This window comes from Mesocricetus auratus, unplaced genomic scaffold (genome assembly GCF_017639785.1).
Source record: "Mesocricetus auratus isolate SY011 unplaced genomic scaffold, BCM_Maur_2.0 Super-Scaffold_100028, whole genome shotgun sequence".
NCBI classification, from domain to species: domain Eukaryota; kingdom Metazoa; phylum Chordata; class Mammalia; order Rodentia; family Cricetidae; genus Mesocricetus; species Mesocricetus auratus.
The window spans coordinates 11,951,136-11,968,936 of NW_024429209.1; the positions used below are offsets into that span (position 1 = coordinate 11,951,136).

Genomic DNA, 17,801 nt, shown 5'->3' on the forward strand with positions numbered 1-17,801 from the left:
ATCATTTCTCATCATCGTGGCTTCAGTTCATGGAGGGAGGCTGAGACAGGACAAGATTGCTCACCTCGTGGTGGCCAGGAAGCAGAGAGAAGCCGGGTCCAGGGACAAGGCCTATCTTTCCAGGGCATGCCCTGGTGATTTTTCTCCAACAAGGCTCTACCTCCTGGTTCCCACCATCTCCCAATAGTACTCCCAATTATAAAGCCATCAGAGGATTGGTCTATGGAGGAAGGCGGAGCCCTCGTGAGCCAATCACCTCTTAGTAGTGCCACCCACTGGCACTGGCACTGGAGACAGAGCCTTCAATGCCCAAGTCTGTCTTCACATGCAATCTCTGATACCCTACTATGCTGGATCCTGATAGTGGCTTCCTAACTTCCTAACTGCTCACTTAACCCCATCCTCCCCTCTACCTGGTCCTAAACCAGTTGGCACTAGGCAGACATACAATGTTTTCAAATGCTGAGTCAGACCTGACGGCGGGCTCCGCCCTCGCACTGGGGAGGAGTCCGGGAGCAGAGCTGGAGCTGAAGCCACTTTCACACCCTCCTCGCATGCCCCCCCCCATCATCATGCTCCAATTCCTGCTTGGATTTACTTTGGACAACGTGGTTGGAATGTATCTGGCTCAGAGCTGTGACATACCAAACCTAGCTAAAAAACTTGAAGAGATTAAAAAGGACCTGGAAGCCAAGAAGAAACCCCCTAGCTCCTGATGCCTGACCAGCACTGCTCTCTGGACCCTCCAGTTCCGTCCTGAGGGGCCGGCTCCTTCATAGCTGCAACCCAAAGCTGTTCCTCTCCAGCCTCGCACTCTGCCTCCTGCCTCATAGCCAACATGGGGCCAGAAGTCAAGGTTACCTTACGTTCCAAGCAGCGCCCCTTCCTCCTGTAACTTCCGTCCAGCTGCTTATGAGTCCCGAGACTGGAACTACAGTGCTAGGTTAGCAAACACATCCTTCATCAGTGCTCACTCACCTGTCCCCCGGGAGTCCTAACGCCTGTTGTCAAGAGAAAACAGGGAATGGATTTGGAGAGCCGATAGCACTGTCTAGCAGTTATAATAGGAGCTTGTTAGACGTTTGTTAACTCAATTTTTGTTGCCAGAGTAATTAAAGTCAGTGCTTTCAAGCCTAAATAAATAAATAAACAAATAAAAATGCCAAGTCCCCAGAATAACTCCTGTGCTCTCCAGCATCCTGTAATTTTCCATCTACCCCAGACAATGGTCTAGTTAGTCCTTTTCGTTTATCTTTTTTTAAACACAGTGTAGGCTGCATTTATGGAGATTAATACTACAAAATGATCCAGCTAATAACATTTTTCAAAGGTGAAATGTCATGAGAGTGTTTAGCATGACCTTGGACCATGTTTGGAAGCTTCCACTATCCCCATTGAGAGGCCCAAGAGTCCTTGACCAACAGGGTAGGATCCGTGCCTCCTCTCTGCCCTCAGAGAGGGCCAGGGCAGCAATCTTCACTTTAAAATCTTCATTGGAAAACAAACACTGTTAATATACAAGAAACCCCATCTCAGAGCCTAGTCAAAACGTCGCTGGCAGGGACTGATAGGGTCCTAATGGACTCCAGATGTCCCATTCCTCCCCTGGGGGTGACCCAAGGAGGAGATGAGAGGCAGGTTTGTAACCTAAAGAAGTGTCTTTTCTAGCACATTGGGGGTCTCTCTGCCAACTCATCAGGCTTGGTTCATCTTTGCCCTTGATGGAGAGGAGAGTTATCCAACCCAAGGATACTCTCCTCTCTGGAGTCAGAACTGAAGCAGCTCCACAGCTCAGGGGTGAGCCAAACAAGGCAGTGCACGCTTCTCAGAGGCAGATGGAGGAACTGCAGGCCAGGTGAAGGTCTCAGGGTGGGGGACAAGCTTGTGGAGGGGAAAACATACAGATCAGAGGGAGTACCGAGTCGACTTGGAATGTCAAGCCTTGGGGCTTCACGGCAGGCGTCAGGGACCTGACTATGAAGATCACTATTTAAAATCACTATTCACCAGAGGGGCGGCTGCTCTCCCTGGACTCCAGCTGTCCTGCTCTGACTCCCACTGCCAGTGGCCAGCTCCCCTGCTGTGTTGCCCCATCCTGACCTTCTTCAGGCCCAGGCTGTCCCTGACCATCATCTGAAGGTGCCTCCCTGGCTTCCGGCCTCCTTCTTTCTTCCTTCTTAGCCCTGTTTGCCTTGACCTCTGAATATAGTAATGCCTGTCTGTTGAGTTCTGCATTCTACCCGATACACTCCCTGGGCCACCAAGGGATTTAGTGTGACTGGTCTTGTTCCAGCACGTAGAGTTTGGCTTGCACCATACTGTGTTAGACAGTGATGCAGCTATCCAGTCACCACTGAGGTCAAGGCCAGGTAGGTCGGCTTGAGCAACACAGGGAGCTCCTTGGAGATCTGTCTGTCAACTGGGGCTGGGGCTGGATGGCTTCACTCCCTCTTCCACAGCCCAATCCCCTCTACCCCCTGAGGACTCTAGGAGTCACTGTGGGGAGCTGGGCCACTTGCTTGGGTGACGTTCCCACCCTGTGGCTGCAAATGCAGGGGACAGGCCAATAGTCTCAAAGGAAGAGTAACCTCTGCTAGCAGGACCTTTGTTGGTAACTTGTCCCCAGCTCTGGTAATCAGTATCCCCGTTAGCAGACTGGGCAACTGAACCACAGAGAGGCTAAACACTCGCCCAGGGTCACACAACAGCTGGAAGCTGGCCTCCTGGCCTCCCAGGTGGGACTCTGGTCCTAACTCCCCTAGAGGCTACATCCAACATCTGAAGGGATCTAAGAGAAATTCAGAGCTTGACACCAGTCTCTTGCTAAGCTCTGAAGGAAGAGGGCGCTAGAGATCCAGTTCACTATGGGGAGCGGAGAGGCCTGCGTGCCATTGGCTGATGTGTGCAATTAAGTTCTGCTGGAGCCCTGAGATACAGAGCCATGTGCCCTGCCTTCCCGTGCCCCAAAACTGCCTGGGTATTAGGACCACTGTCTGTGGTGCTGCAAGGAGTCACCCCTGTGCACCCACACATTCTGACCAGCCACTTCCCTGGTGATCTGTGTGGCCCATCCACCCCCCACGAAGCATGTGCACAATTCCAGTCAAGCTGTTTGAGCCACACAAGGAAGCAGAGTCCAGAGGCCCATCCCCCAGAGAGGAAGGAAACCCCACCCCTTGTCCCAGCCCCTTTCCACTGCTCCCCACACACTGCCCTGTTCTCAGTGTCCCCCCATCCTTCTCCACGCTTCTGGACCCCCTGCCTTGAACACAGGCAACATTATTCCTATCTGGCCTCAAACGTCCCTTCTTGCTTAGGGCTCTCTTAGTTTGTCCTGAAATGGCAGGTGTCCCTCTTTCCTTCCATTGCTTTTTTGTCTCCAGCTTCCAGAATGTCCGTGTCACAGGGACAATTGGGTTGCCTGCACATGCCCAGTGTTGACACTTTGGAGATGTCCCCACTCAGGGGCTCAACAAACTGCTGTAGTTTTAAATTTTTTAAATTACATGTATTTATTATTCGTCTGTTTGAGGGGGGGCATAAGCTGTGTATGGAGGTCAGAAGACCTAGTTCTCTCTCTCTTTCTGCCATGGGGAACCCAGGGATCAAACTCACGCTGTTAGGTTTGGCAGCCCACTGCCCCATCTCACCGGCCCCAAGTCAGTGTTTTACAGGTGGGCAGTAGAGGACCAGGGGTGTGAGCTGTCCGACTCGATCCCTGGAGATGCCATTCGGGTCACTACGCACTGGACGGTGAAGAACAAGAGGACTATGTCTGCACACAGTTCTCAGGCACAGAGGCCGGAAATCACAGGGATGGGCACTGAGGGGGCTCTGCAACAGAAGCCCTGCCATGTCTTCTGCATCTCCCGCCCCACCCCACCCCACCCCCCTCTCCACAGCTCTGCTGATGCTCTGTTACCTCTCCTCTTCTCAACGATGCTACATCACAGCTTGGGGCAGCGGTCCTCAGCCTTCCATAGGCAGAGTTGCTAGCAGAATCCCCATCCCTTCCCATTTGTGGTCCCCAGGAGAGGCACAGAGAGCTGTGTGTGCAGAGTGGCTGGACCAGCGGCTGTAGCTGTCAATCACCAGAACCCAGCAGGGGGAAGAGGGAAGACTAAACTGTGGGGTTCCTGAGACAGGCATGATCCTGGCTGATCCTCTAATCCCTTCTCAGCCAGCTTCCCACAGTGTAAAGGCTACTCTTCTACTCTTCTGGAAGGTTCTCCAGAAAACCTGCTCTTCCAGATGCAATAGCTCTCTCTTCTGCTTCCCTCAAACTCACTGCCCAGCCCCCAGAAGCTCACTGTCAGTCGCTACCTGACACTGATGCTCTCTGTGTGACAAGTGTCTCACACAGCCTTAAACTGGCTTCGGCCGAGGGCGTGCTTTCTGCCCACCTAACTGAAGGATGCGGTCTCCAGACTGGCTTCAGGCTGTCCTCACCTGGCAACCGGACTTCAATCCCTGAGAGCCCCACATGGTGGGACACTGACTCCTGTCCTCTGACCTCCACATATGCACTGTGACATGTGCGTGCATGCCCTCAGGGGTACACACGCAACCTCACATAGTAGATCACATAAAGGAAAAAAAAAACATTTTCAAAAATCCCTTCTTGTTCAAATCCACTCGCACCATTCTCGCCCTTACAACCCCAGGTCCACGGTCACTTGAGCCGCACCCTCCAGCCACACCCCTCCAGCGCGCCCCCCAGCGCGCCCCTCCAGCCGCACCCCCCAGCCACACCCCCCTGGCGCACCCCCCCAGCCGCGCCCCTCCAATGCACCCCTCCAGTGAGCCCCTTCAGTGCGCCCTCCAGTGCACCCCTCCAGTGCACCCCACCAGTGCACCCCGCTAGTGCACCCCGCCAGTGCGCCCCGCCAGTGCACCCCTCCAGTGCGCCCCTCCAGTGCGCCCCTCCACTGCCCTTGGCCTGCTCTGTGGTTGAGCTATAGTGGACCCTTGTGAGATTTGGCAGGAGTCTGTGTCCTCTCCTGAGTGACAGCTTTGGATTTCCAGGGACTTTTGGAAGAGGGGGGCGTGGCATACCAAAGCATCCCTCCAGAGGTGGACACCACACCCAGGCACAGAGTCAGGAGATCTGCCCTGGAATCCATACTTGGCAGGCTCACCCAGCCAGGAAGCCCCTGTAGACTCCACTGTCCCTGGCCAGCAGCCTCTAGGGACCCCCGGGGAAGGTCCTACTCCTGTCACGAACCTGTCAGGGGGACGTTGAGAGTGGAGGGACAGTCCCACCCAGATACCTACCCTGCTTTGCCCCCAAATCTCCCCCCCCTTAAGAGTTTTGTCCCTGGGACAGTTACCAGCGAGCTCCTGGTGACAGGTCACATCAGTTTCCGAGGCCCTGGTAGGCAGGCGGCCAGGGCTCCCCTCTGTCCTCACCTTGCTTGTCCCCTTCATCCATCTCTGACTTTCAGATGGTCCTCACAGAAGTAAACAGAGTTCCCGCTGCAGGTCGGGTCCTGATGCCTCTGTGTCAGACCTCAGGCTCCCCTCCCTTCAAGTACCCAACAGAGCCAATTTTCCAGGTTCAGACGTTCATGGCCATTTAACCATGCCTTCACTCACTGCCACACCCATGCGTCCACTCGCCGTCATTTGTTCCTTGTTCGTCGTTTATTCACTCATTTATTCACTCACTCATTTCTTCATTTTGCCCCGGTAGCTTGGTTTGCTCACTTCTCAGTGCACTTGGGCACACTTTTTATTCGTGCTGGGGGAAGTCCAGAACTCTTAAGAACAGTTGGCTGGGGGATGGGAAGAGGGTGGGTGGGGCATTGGGGGTTGGGAAGAGGGTGGGTGGGGCACTGGGGGATGGGAAGAGGGTGGGTGGGGCACTGGGGGATGGGAAGCGGGTGGGTGGGGCATGTGTTCCATGCACCTGAGTGTGTAGATTTGTGCCCCTTTACAAACAGGATATCAACGTATCCAGCCATCTTTCTTTGTCTTATTGCCCTAGCCCTTTTTGGACTGAACTGTTTTGCCAGTAAACTCCCAGGATCCACCTATCTCTGCCAATGCTGGCACTACAGACATGCCCAACCATATCTACCTACTTACGTGGGTGCTGGGGATTCAAACTCAGGTCCTCATTGTTGCCTGCCCACGGAGCCACCTCCCCAGCCCGGGCAACCTCTGGCCTTCATGCGCGCACGCACACACACACACACGGCCTTTTCCAGTCCCTCATCTTCCAAAGGATTCCTTGGAAAAAGAAAGAAGGTCAGGTCCACCTGTGGCTAATCACTCCAGCGGGATCCCATCTGCTAATGCTAAACCTTGTCCCCTCCCACAGATGGGCAACACAGTGTTTCCTCCCTTGACAAGTCTGCCCTCCTTGTGACACAAATTCTTACCTCTCACTTCCAGGAAGTGTCCCAGGCTAAGCCACCAGTGCCTCAGTGGCCATGACACCTTCTGACTGAGCTTCTTCTTAGCATCCTTCTCATGTTTGTTTCTTTGTGTGAGCATCACTTCTTTCTCCTTGCTGGAATGTTCTGCTTAAGAATAGTTGTCAGCCAGGCAGTGGTGGCGCACGCCTTTAATCCCAGCACTCAGGAAGGCAGAGGCAGGGGGGTCTCTGTGAGTTCAAACCCAGCCTGGTCTACAGAGTGAGTTCCAGGACAGCCAGGGCTACACAGAGAAACCCTGTCTCGAAAAACCAAGAGAAAAAACAACAACAACAAAAGCAGAACAAAACAAAACAAACAAACAAAACAACAACCAGAGCCAGCACCTAGAATGGTACCTAGGACACTGAAGATGATTAAGTAATGGTTCCTGAGTTTGTAAATGGAATGCACTAGTGACCTTTAATAGGGCTCATCTCCACTTCCTTCAGTCACGGGAATCCTGACTTCCCAGAGCCCCCCAACCCTGATTGTCTTGGAGAACAAAACACATGACACAAACAGTGCCCAGCTGACTGTGCCCTGTGAGCTCAATACTGAGCAGCCTCTATTAGTATGAGGCCTGACAAGAGGGCTCAGTGAGTAAAGAAGCTTGCTGCCAAGCCTGATGACCTGAGTTCAATCCCTGGGACCCACATGATGGAAGGAAAGAATCGACTTCACAGAACCATCCCTTGGCCTCCACACTCCCACTGTGGTATACACACTTCCACACATGCGTTATACATGCACACACACACACTAATAATAAATAAATGTTTTTAAAATGTAGTATGGGCTGGAGAGATGGCTCCTTGCCATGAAATCATGAGGACCTTGGTTCAGATCTGTAGCATCCATATAAAAGCCAGGGGACAGGCCTACAACCCCAGCACTTGGTGACAAGCAGAGCCTAGGGGCTCACTCGACAGCCAGACAAGGCAGAATGGCGAACTCCAGGGGCAGTGGGAGAGCCTTCTCAAAACCTCAGCTGGAGAGTGATAGAGGAAGACACTCAAATCGACCTCTGACATCCTGTGTGAACACACAAGTTAGCACACTGGAACGTGTCCGCACACACCCTCGCACACACAACTTAAAAAAGGCACCGTCCTCTAATGCCTAGGGCTTTTGGGGGAAATGCACACACTGGTGTTCTTGTCGTGTTATTTGTCCAGGAAAAAAGGTGGCACTTGTCTGAAACCTGAATCGGAAGGGGACTGCTCCGCGCACTCTAGTCTCTGGGTGATGAAACACTGCAGGGTGGTACGGTGCCATGGAAGAGGCAGATCGTTTGCTAAGCACCTAGTGTGCAGGAGGCACTGTTCCAAATGCTCAGGGTGTGACAGGAAACACGATGGAAGCCTCTCGTCAAGTTTCAGAAGACAAAATCCAAGTCCAGGCAACAGCAGAGCAGATGGTCAAGCGTGCTCTGGAGTCAGAGGGAGGAAAAGATGAGGCAGGGGTTTTCTGTTGCCTACAGACCCACAGGAGGAGGTGGGAAGGGTGACCATATCTTTCTGGACTGTCAGAGGATCAAAGAACAGATGAGCTTAGTCCTGGTGGCCCTGGGTGGCAGAGGCAGACAGCACACATTTGGGGACAGGGCAGGTACTTTTTGATCGTGAAGAGCCTGGAGCCTCCCATGCCTGTGGATGGATACAGCAGCGGAGGGCCTCTTCTGCTGCCCTCGTCATGGAGAGCAGATTACACACCTGAGCTGCCCCCGGATGCACAGGCTCAAAGGCCTGGATTGTCCACAGGCATGGGACCGGGTATGGGCGTGTTTTCATGATGAATATGTACTGTCTTGTCATTTTAAAAACATACAACAGGCCGGGCGTTGGTAGCGCATGCCTTTAATCCCAGCACTCGGGAGGCAGAGGCAGGCGGATCTCTGTGAGTTTGAGGCCGGGCTGGACCGACAGCCTCCAAAACAATACAGAGAAACCCTGTCTTGTAAAACCAAGCACACACACACACACACACACACACACACACACACACACACACACACACCAGGAAACAAAATACCGGACCCCACTGAACCCAAGGCATGGGGACAGAGCCATGGTGTGTGGGTGGTAGAGAGGACACAAACTCTTCTTGGGCATCTCTGTAGTACTCAGGGACAGTGGTGTATCAGCAGTATATTCCACTAAGGAGGGGAGGGAGGGTGATGAGGGAAGGAGGAGGGATAGGCCAGAGGAAGAAATGGGGGTGGGGAAGGATGGGGGATGGGGGTGGGGGAGAGGAGAGAAGAGAAAGAGGAGGAAAAGGAAAAAGGAGATTAAAAGGTGGGAAGAAAGAAGGAAACAAGAGAAAGAGGGAGGAAGGAGAATGGAGGGAGGAAGGGGAAGGAGGGGAGGGGACGGGCATTGGGGGAGGGGTGGGGGGACAGGCTCACACAGATGCTAGGGTCTTCTTGTCTGCACTCTCAGACATGCTAGAGTCAAACTCAGAAGCAAGAGCTTGTGAAACCGCAACTCACACGTGGTCCCTCTGGCTTGCTGCTTAATTAAATGACCCCGTAATGAAATTTCTCCTCACTGAGTGCATGTTTAATAATTAATTGCCCTCACCAGCCAGGCTTGGAGCACTCATCACTTAGTCCCGAGAAACAGGGAGCGAGCAGGAGCCTGTCTGGGGGTAGGGCAGGTCCAGATGGGTGGGGAGGATAAGGGTGGGTCCAGTCTTAGCCTGAAGCACAGACTCTCCTGCCAGCTTCTAATATGAATGGATAATTGCTAATCAATAACAGACAGGGTCATGGGAACAAATGCCAGTTTAGGAAGAGGAAATAGCAGCCAGTTGCTTTTCTATTTCATTTTATTTTCATGTGAGAAGGTGTCTTGTTTGTGTGTGGTTTGCATGTGTCTGTGCACTGTGCGTGCCTGGTGTCCTGAGGTCAGAAGAGGGCACTGGATCCTCTGGGACTGGAGTTATAGACTTTTGTGAACTGCCATGTGGATGCTGGGAATCGAACCTGAGTCCCCTACAAGAGCAGCCAGAGCTCTTAACCTCTGAGCCTCCTGTCTCTAACAGGCTAGGCTGCTTTTCAAGCAGTCGATACAAGTCCAAAAGTTAAGAAAAAGAAAAAAAAAGGCACATTTTTGTTACTAACTGGCAAACTTGAAGAGTGATTGATTCCGGGCCAGCAAGATGGCTCAACAGGTAAAGGAGCATGCTACCAAGCCTGCCAACCTCAGACCCATGCGGAGGAAGGAGAGAGACACTGACCTCTGCAAGCTAACTCCGCCCTCTTGCTGTGCCATGTGTGTACCCACACACAACACACCCACACGCGATAGAATAAATGTAAAAGTGTATGATTGACGATGCTAGCATGCGAGAACTGTCACTTCACAAGGCAATTGTCAATGACATGTTCCAGCTCATGTAAGAAAGACCCTGACAGCCTTTGCCCCATTCCAGACACACTTCATTCATTCTCTCTAGGTCAGAGAGATGGATATGGAGAGAGAGAGAGAGAGAGAGAGAGAGAGAGAGAGAGAGAGAGAGAGAGAGAGAGAGAGAGAGAGAGAGAGAGAGAGTTACAGCAGTTTAGAAGCTTTCCCTCTTTGTGTCTATGGTCTTAATGTCACCTGGGCCTAGTAGCTCAGGTTACGGCACCTGGAGGGGTTTCTCACTGCATGCATGTGACTGTCACTCTGTTTGTCTGTCCTGTCTTCCTCTTCTAAGGACACAGCTGGATTATGTAGTGATATATTAGTTAGGATTTATTAAAGCTTGCCTCAGGTTGCAGAAAACAAAGTCAGACACAAGCCGTCGAAGCCAGGCACACACCTTTAGTCCCAGGCGGCATAAGCTAGGAGGTGGTGGTTCATACTTTTAACCCTAGGACTCAGGATTAAGAGATAGACGGATCTCCGTGAGTCCAAGGCCACCTGTGGAGGGCCCTAAATAAGGATAGCACAATAAAAGCCATCTTAATATTCCTACTGCCCTCTTAGAGACTAACATTTGTTAAGTTTCTATTTCTCCGTATCTGCTTGTTTTCTCGTAAAGCATATGATCAGGTCTGCAGTTGAGACCCCCCAGCTGCAGACTTGTATCCTTGTAACACATCCTGCCAAGGAGAGTGTCTGCTCCCCACCCTCCACTTGCCCTGCTTAAGCCCTGTTGGTACTTTCAATAAACGAGACTTGATCAGAATACTGTCTTGTCTCCGTCTCTAGAGTCTCTTGTCCCCCCATTCTGACTCCCTCCCTTAGGGTCCCTATTGACTGACCCCGCATGCCAGGCTAGGGCAGCCACCCAGGGACACACGAGATTGAATCAGTCTAAAAGAGTAACAGATCACATGCCTTTAATCCCAGCACTAGAGAGGTATAAAAGATAGAAGCAGGGTCTTCATTAGTCAGTATGAGGCATTCATTCTCCAGCCACACTGAGGAGAAGTTACAATCTGAGAGCTTGTGGAGACAGGATCAGCCCATTCAGCCTGAGGTAGAGGTAAGAAGTTAGTGGCCAGCTGCTTTGCTATTCTGATATTCAGCTTGAAGCTTGAACCCAGTATTAGTCTATGGATCTTTATTAATTGGTGTTATAGAATTGAACTGGGGTCCTTGCTAATGACCTCACTTAAACCCCTGGGACTGAAGTTGCTGACAGCTGTGAACTGTCATGTGGGTGCTGGGAACCAGGTCTTCCTTGACAGCAGTCACTGAGCCATCTCTAGAGTCCCCCACAATTACATTTATTTATTTTGTGGTGTGGTGTGTGTGTGTGTGTGTGTGTGTGTGTGTGTGTGTGCTGTGTATGTAGAGGTCAAACTTAGAGGTCTCAGCAGACTTGGTATCAAGGACCTTCATCCGCTGAACCATCTCTCCCATCCTCTACTTCCGTCTCTAAAATTCCATCTGCAAACGCAGCCACATTCCAGGGCCCTGAGGCTGGGGCTTCAAGTATATGAATAGGAGCTCAGGGCTCAGGTCTTCAGACTGTAGCAGGATAGTTATCTAGTCTGGGGAAGTCACTGACAAGTTTTCTCCTTTCAGAGCTGGACAACTCAAGGTATTTTCAAGTCCTGAGGATAGTGACTAGTGTTAAGCTTTCAAATCAATCCTGAGGGGTGGGGCAGTGTGATGGGACTGGAAGCCTCTTTAACCATCTCATGTCACTAACCAAACCCAACCCCAGTCCTAGCTGTCTCAAAGGTGGCCAGGCCATCCCAGTGTCACAGACACACAGCACAGTGTGCAATGACTCCAGTGAGCGGTGACCAAAATCTTTCTTTTGCAAATCCCATCAACCTTTCTCCCCAGGGCCACTGGAGGCTCTTGAGCTTCTGAGACTTCCCAGGAAATCTGCCCACAGTGCCTGGCCAGAGTCCCCCAAAGAGAGAAAACACACGGACTTCCTTATGGAAGGCACTTACTCCTGTTTAAGGAACAGAGGCACTTCTGTTTTCCTGTTGCTGCAAAGAGATAACAAAGGAACAGTTGATGTCATTCCTGCCTGCAGTCTACCATCAGGGTAAGGCACGGCAGGGCCCATGGCGGCAGGAGCTGCAATAGAGTGGTCACACTGTGCCTGACCAGGAAGCAGTTCGGGCTATGCTCACATCCAGCCAGGCCCCACTTCCCAAGGGGTCCAGGATCTGTTAAAACAGGCATGCCAGCTGGGAGCCATGACCCTGGAGGGGGGTTTCGGTCTCAAACCACAAGAGGGGATATTTGTTTCTTTGGCTACTGCAACAAGCCTCGACAAGCTCAATGGATTAAAGTGCCAGAAATACTTCATCATGCTTCTAGAAGCTGGAACTTCAGGGGAGTGTCAGCAAGCCATGCTCCCTCCAAAGGCTCCAGGAGAGGAGCCTTCCTGCCCCCTCCACCCTCACCCGTCATTCTGGGCTCCTGGCAGCATCGTTCTAATGCGGCCCCTGCCACCACCCGTCTGGAATAGCTTCCTTGGTGTTTCCTCCAGGGGCCATCATGGGACTTTGGGCTGCTCTGATCTACAATGATCTTGTCTTGATATCCTGACATTAAGGATATAAGGTAACATGAATGATATTTAGTAACATGAAAAATTAAAAAAGCCAGAGATAGATATTGGGGTCCAAGCTGATGATCAGATAAGCAAAACAGCCAGCCACCAGCTCTCAGCTCCACCTCAGACTGAAAGGGCGTTCCGGCTAGCTCCACAGATCCTCAGGCTGCAACCCTAGACTGCTGCCTCTCCTCAGTGTGACTGGAGACTAAATCTTCACATGAGGCCCTTTCCCTTTTCCTTTATACCTCCTTCGCACTGGGATTAAAGGCGTGTGATCTCAAGTGCTGAGGTCACCTTTGTGTGAGCTGTTTCCCTTTAGGACTGGATCAATTTCATGTAGCTCAGTGTGGTCTTGAACAGAGATCTGTCTGACTCCGTCTCTTAAATCCTGGGATTAAAGGTGTGCACCACTACTGCCTGGCTCTAAGGCTAGCTAGTATGGCTGCTGGGATTGGGCGTTGGTGGTGCACGCCTTTAATCCCAGCACTAGGGAGGTAGAGGCAGGTGGATCTCTGTGAGTTCGAGGCCAGCCTGGTCTACAGAGCGAGTTCCAGGACAGCCTTCAAAACAATACAGAGAAACCCTGTCTCGAAAAACCAAAAAAAAAAAAAGGTGTGTATCACTTTGCCTGGCTCTATGGCTTGTGGCTAGCTTTGCTTTCTGTACCCTCAGGCAAACTTTAATACATCATAAATACTATATCACCACAGTCACTTCCACAGGAAGCAGAGGTGGGGAGGACTTGGACATGTCTATGGGGGAGATATTATCTGATTACTACTAGGAGGGTCAGCAATGTTCTCACGGGTCATCATCTTAGGACAGTATGCCCAAGCCTCAGAGATCTAAATGAGTGGCAATTGGACTGGCCATTCAGTTCAGTTGTTAGACTGTTTGCCTGGCATGCACAAAGAAAGCCCTGGGTTCCATCCCAAGTCCTGAATAAACTGGGCCTGATGACAGACACATGCTGGTGACCTCAGTACTCCGAGGGGTGGAAGTAGGAGGATTAGGAGTTCAAGGTCACCCATGGTTACAAAGGGGACTCCACTACCCTGGAGGCTGGGGTAGGAGGATAGCGAGTTCACGTTGCTTAGCCTTCAGAATTGACCACAAGACCAAGTCAGAGTAACTGGCTAGACCCTGTCTCTCTATAAAAGGTAAAATGAGGGTAGGAAAGGAGTTCAGTAGCAGAGCACTTTATCCAGCATGCAAGGCCCTGGGCTGAACCTCCCAACACTGCAAAACACAGCAAAAGAAAAGCAAACAAGACTACTCGAGGTAGAAGGGTCTCTCAACACCTCTGAGAGTCTCTTGGGGAGGACTGGGAGGATTGACCTTGGAGGCGCCACCCCTTGCTGCTGCTCTTGCCTGGCTGGTCTGGTAGGGTCCCACCTGGCTGCTGTCCCTTGCCAGGGTCACAAGATCTAAAGGACGCCTAGAAGTTCGAGATCCTGGAAGAAGGAGGAAAGAAAAAGGTGGGGGTCCCCTCCCTGTCCCAGTCTCCACGCCCACTCGGGCTCTGGGTTTCCTGGAATGCCCCAGGGACACCACTGCGGTAATGACCCTGCGACAGCTGCGCTCCCGGAGAAGCAGCAGCCGCCGCTTTCCGGGCGCCGCCGCCTCCGGAGACAGGTTCGCACCTGCTGGGGACATTTCTCATCAATTAGGCCTTGGCAATGCTTGAATGGGGCCCGGGAGGGCGCGTCCCCGCCGCCCCGGGCCTCCGGCGCGCACAGATGGCAGCCCCGAGCGCAGCTGCCCGGCGGGCGCGCGGAGCCACAATCGGCGCAGTGTTCGCAACGCCCCAAGTTGGGCAGGGCCCGGGCACACCTGCGCGGCGCAGATGGTGTCGCCCGCGGCAGCAGGCACCCGAAGTCCCACTGGGGCCGCTGAGGCCGGTGCGACGCCAGGAGTCATTGACCTTGGGGGCGGCAGACCACGCCCCGCCCGCAGCTTGCACCTCGCCTAGCTCCGCCCCCCACCACCAAAATTTCCCTGCGTAAAGTTCTGAGTAGTGGCGGGTGTTATCCAAATTCTCAGCAAAGGGCGGAAGCCTTGGAGGCGCCACCAGCAAAGGATTGTGTCCTCCTCTGAAGTGTATTAACACACAGCCATGAAAACTTAACTGAAGCGGGCTGGGAATGTGGCCCAGTGGGCAGAGTGCTTACCTAGCGAGCACCAAACTCCGGCTTGATCCCCAGCAAGACGAATGCTATGTACTTTACACTAGACATGAATTCAAGGCACTTCTTCTTCTTTCTTCCTGAGTGCTGGTATTACAATCATGATACATACATGCGCGCGCGCGCACGCACACACACACACACACACACACACACACACACACACACATACCTTGACTTCGGACTAGAAAATGCCAACACAGGTGTCAAATCCTGCCAATTTGCAGGCCCAAAGGCTCACACCAACCTCGGACAGCAGCCAACTCCATCTTTTTTCAGTAGTCTTTGGAGCTAAAGACACACATAACACAAGTTCACTCTTCGATGCAGCTCCTGTTTTAGGGAGACAGGGACTGGCTGTCTATCTGGGCTGGCATTCTGCCCTCACTCACAAGAGACAACACATCTTCTTGCACTGCGGTGGTAGCTCAGGTTACCCCCAACCTTTGAGTTGTTTTTTCTTAGATCAGCACAGCCCCGGTCTCATTCTCAAGAAAGCTTTTTCAATCTGGATGGACAGTCCCTGAAGCTCTCAGTGCAGCAAGGAAAGTGAACCCCAGGGACCAGGCTTGGGGCTCCACTGCATTGATCTCACATTACTGCCCCTTATCTGTGGCACCCAAGACTTTCTTCTTCATTCCTTTGCTCCTTCAGTGGGTTCCCCAGCCACTGCTCTGAGCAGCCCAGAACTGAGGCTTGTTAGTCACGGTCTCAGGCTCAGAGGACTGGCAGAGAACAAAGGGTCTCTGGGATCTTTTCATGGCCCTTATTAAGGCAGCACAGTGTTCCTGGAGACACGGGAGTGCTGGGCAGAGCTAACTGGGTGTCAGCGAACGTCCCCATCACAGGGAAGCAGTAACAATGATGACACAAATGGTCCCAGCCAGACATGATGTTCTGACTGCCCTCGTTGGGACCCTGCAGGGTACCTTCTCATGCCCGTTTCACAGAAGAAGAGATGGAGACACTAGCAATGTACCCCACGTGCAGATGACACGTGGCTATGGTGGATTATGACACCAGGATCTTCTTCACTGATCTTCTATTCCTTCTTATTCTTCCCTGGTCTTCCATGTTCAGAAAAAAGGTGCCATGAGAGCCTAAAATAAAATTAACTTCAAAATCCAAGTACCCTTAAAAATCTTTGTGTGTGTGGTGTATGTTTGTAAGTGTGTTTGTGGGTGTGCACAGGCCGCACATGCACGTGGAAGACGGGTGACAGCTCTGCATGTCAGCCACTGCTTTCCACCTTGCCTTGAGCCTTGGGATCCTCGTTCTTTGACTGCCCACACCTGCCTGTGATCTTGCAGGGAGTGTCCTCCTGTCTCCAGCCTCCTCATGGGAATCTGGGGTTGTGAACTTGTGCTGTGCCGTCTGGCTTTTATGTGGGTTCTGGGTATTTGAACTCTTCACTCTTGCACAGTGCGGTCTTTACTTACTGAGCCACCCCAGTCACACTTCTGATTTCACTCCTACAGGCTCTAATCAATCATCAATATCAGAGACCCTGACATTTGGGCATCCCAGGCAGAAGTCACCAGACTTTGGGGCATGTAGTTTATTGAAAACCCAGGAGTTGACAGTGTGCCTTGCCCAGACAGCCACCACAGTGGGCAAGCACAGTCATCTTCCTTCCTCAAATAAACCCACTCTCTTTAGGGAGTATCCTGCTCAGGGCGTGGGACCCTCTTCTGGGACCCCCAAGAGCAATTCTCTGTGACCCATCTGTCCTTGGGACACCTGATAGGTGCCTCGTCCTGTGCCCTTCTTCCAGCTATGGCCAAGTCCCTGCGGCTTCAGGAAAAGATTCCCAGGAAAAGCGGCAGGGGCTGAAAGTCGAAAGTCGTAAGAGCATCTGGGAACAATGTCTTTGTCCCTGTCTGGCTACTTCTCATTTTAAGAGAAGAACTGGGGACACAGAAGAGGGGGATCCCTGGCAGGTGCTCACCGGACACTGGGAAGCCTGAGGTATACGGGGTCTCTGGGAGGTAGTGCCCAAATAGGCACAAAAAGTCGCCATATTTGCCGCCAAAGGTGACAGAGGCACGCATCCTCCTGCCCATTTGTGACTGCCAAGGGCTGCTTGTCGGAGCCTGGGTTCCTCACAATGGCTTGTCCTGAGCCCTGAATGCGGTGCCTTGAACCCCGGGTGGGGAAGTAATACTTCTGCTAAGAGGAAGGCAGAACAAGTGGATGGAGACGTTTCAATTAGCTGCTGTCTTAGAAGGGCCTGACAAGATGACTAACAATTAGTAAGCACCCACTGTTTACCTGGTACCACCCTGAGTGTTTTCTTTGTACAATTTCACAAGAAACTTACCTATATACCTCCAGATTTAAATAAGGAAGGCAAAGCTTAGGGAAACCTGGTCTTTACATAAAACCACACACCCCATTAACACGTGGTAGGGCAAGGTTAAATCCAGGTCAGGCTGGTTCCCCCAGCACCGCCCCCACACACCTTGGGTATTTTGAGACAAGGTCTTACTATGTAGACCTGGGTGACATGAAGCTATGTCTACAAGTCTCAAACTTGGAGAGGTCCCCCTGCCTCTACCTCTTGGTACTGGGATCCTAGGCATGAGCCTCCACACCACACGGGGCTCCCATGCCAGTCTCTTCCACTTCCCGGTACTTGTCTGGGTTTCTGAGATGTGTGATTTCCCACTAATCTGCCCCACTGGAGCAGCGTGTGGCAGGTTATTACAAGAGCCAAAATGAATAAAATGCTAATCCTCTCCACCAGATTGATCCGAGAAGCACGCCACCCAGAGCCTTGTCTGCCAGAAAGCACGAGGGTGATTCTTTGTAATTTGACTGCTCACATGAGCCCAGGAACCTGAATTACAGCTTTCCAAATCTGTGATAATTTCCTTCAACTTCCTCCTTTTATGGCAACCATGAAAATACCGGTGTGTTCCTTAAAACAGGGAAAAAATGATTAAAACAGATGTGGCTCTTAAAGTTACAATACAGGTTTTACAGCCCTAGTTTTTATGATGTCGAGAGAAACTTCAGTCACCAGAGTCAGAAGCAAGAGAAATGGGCCAGGGTTTCTCAACTGAGCTTGGGGAGAGAGAGTCAGCATGACAAAGATGGCCAGTGGGGTTAATTTCCTAAGTGCACCTGACTCTGGGAACCCACTGAAGAATGTCACATTTACAGACCAAGGCCAGGTCTC

The 17,801-nt window shown here is 51.9% G+C and overlaps 1 protein-coding gene across 1 annotated transcript; it reads left to right on the plus strand.

Moving 5' to 3' along the window:
- Positions 1-572: 572 nt before the first annotated feature.
- LOC101842468 (short transmembrane mitochondrial protein 1) lies at positions 573-862 on the plus strand. Its single transcript, XM_005084967.4, has one exon. It carries the CDS (start codon positions 573-575, stop codon positions 714-716), a length of 144 nt encoding a protein of 47 aa, XP_005085024.1. The 3' UTR covers positions 717-862.
- The last annotated feature ends 16,939 nt before the right edge of the window (positions 863-17,801 follow it).

What these genes read in the sequence shown, in the direction of transcription:
- LOC101842468 (XM_005084967.4), top strand. Translation starts at nt 573, where the DNA reads ATGCTCCAATTCCTGCTTGGATTTACTTTGGACAACGTGGTTGGAATG.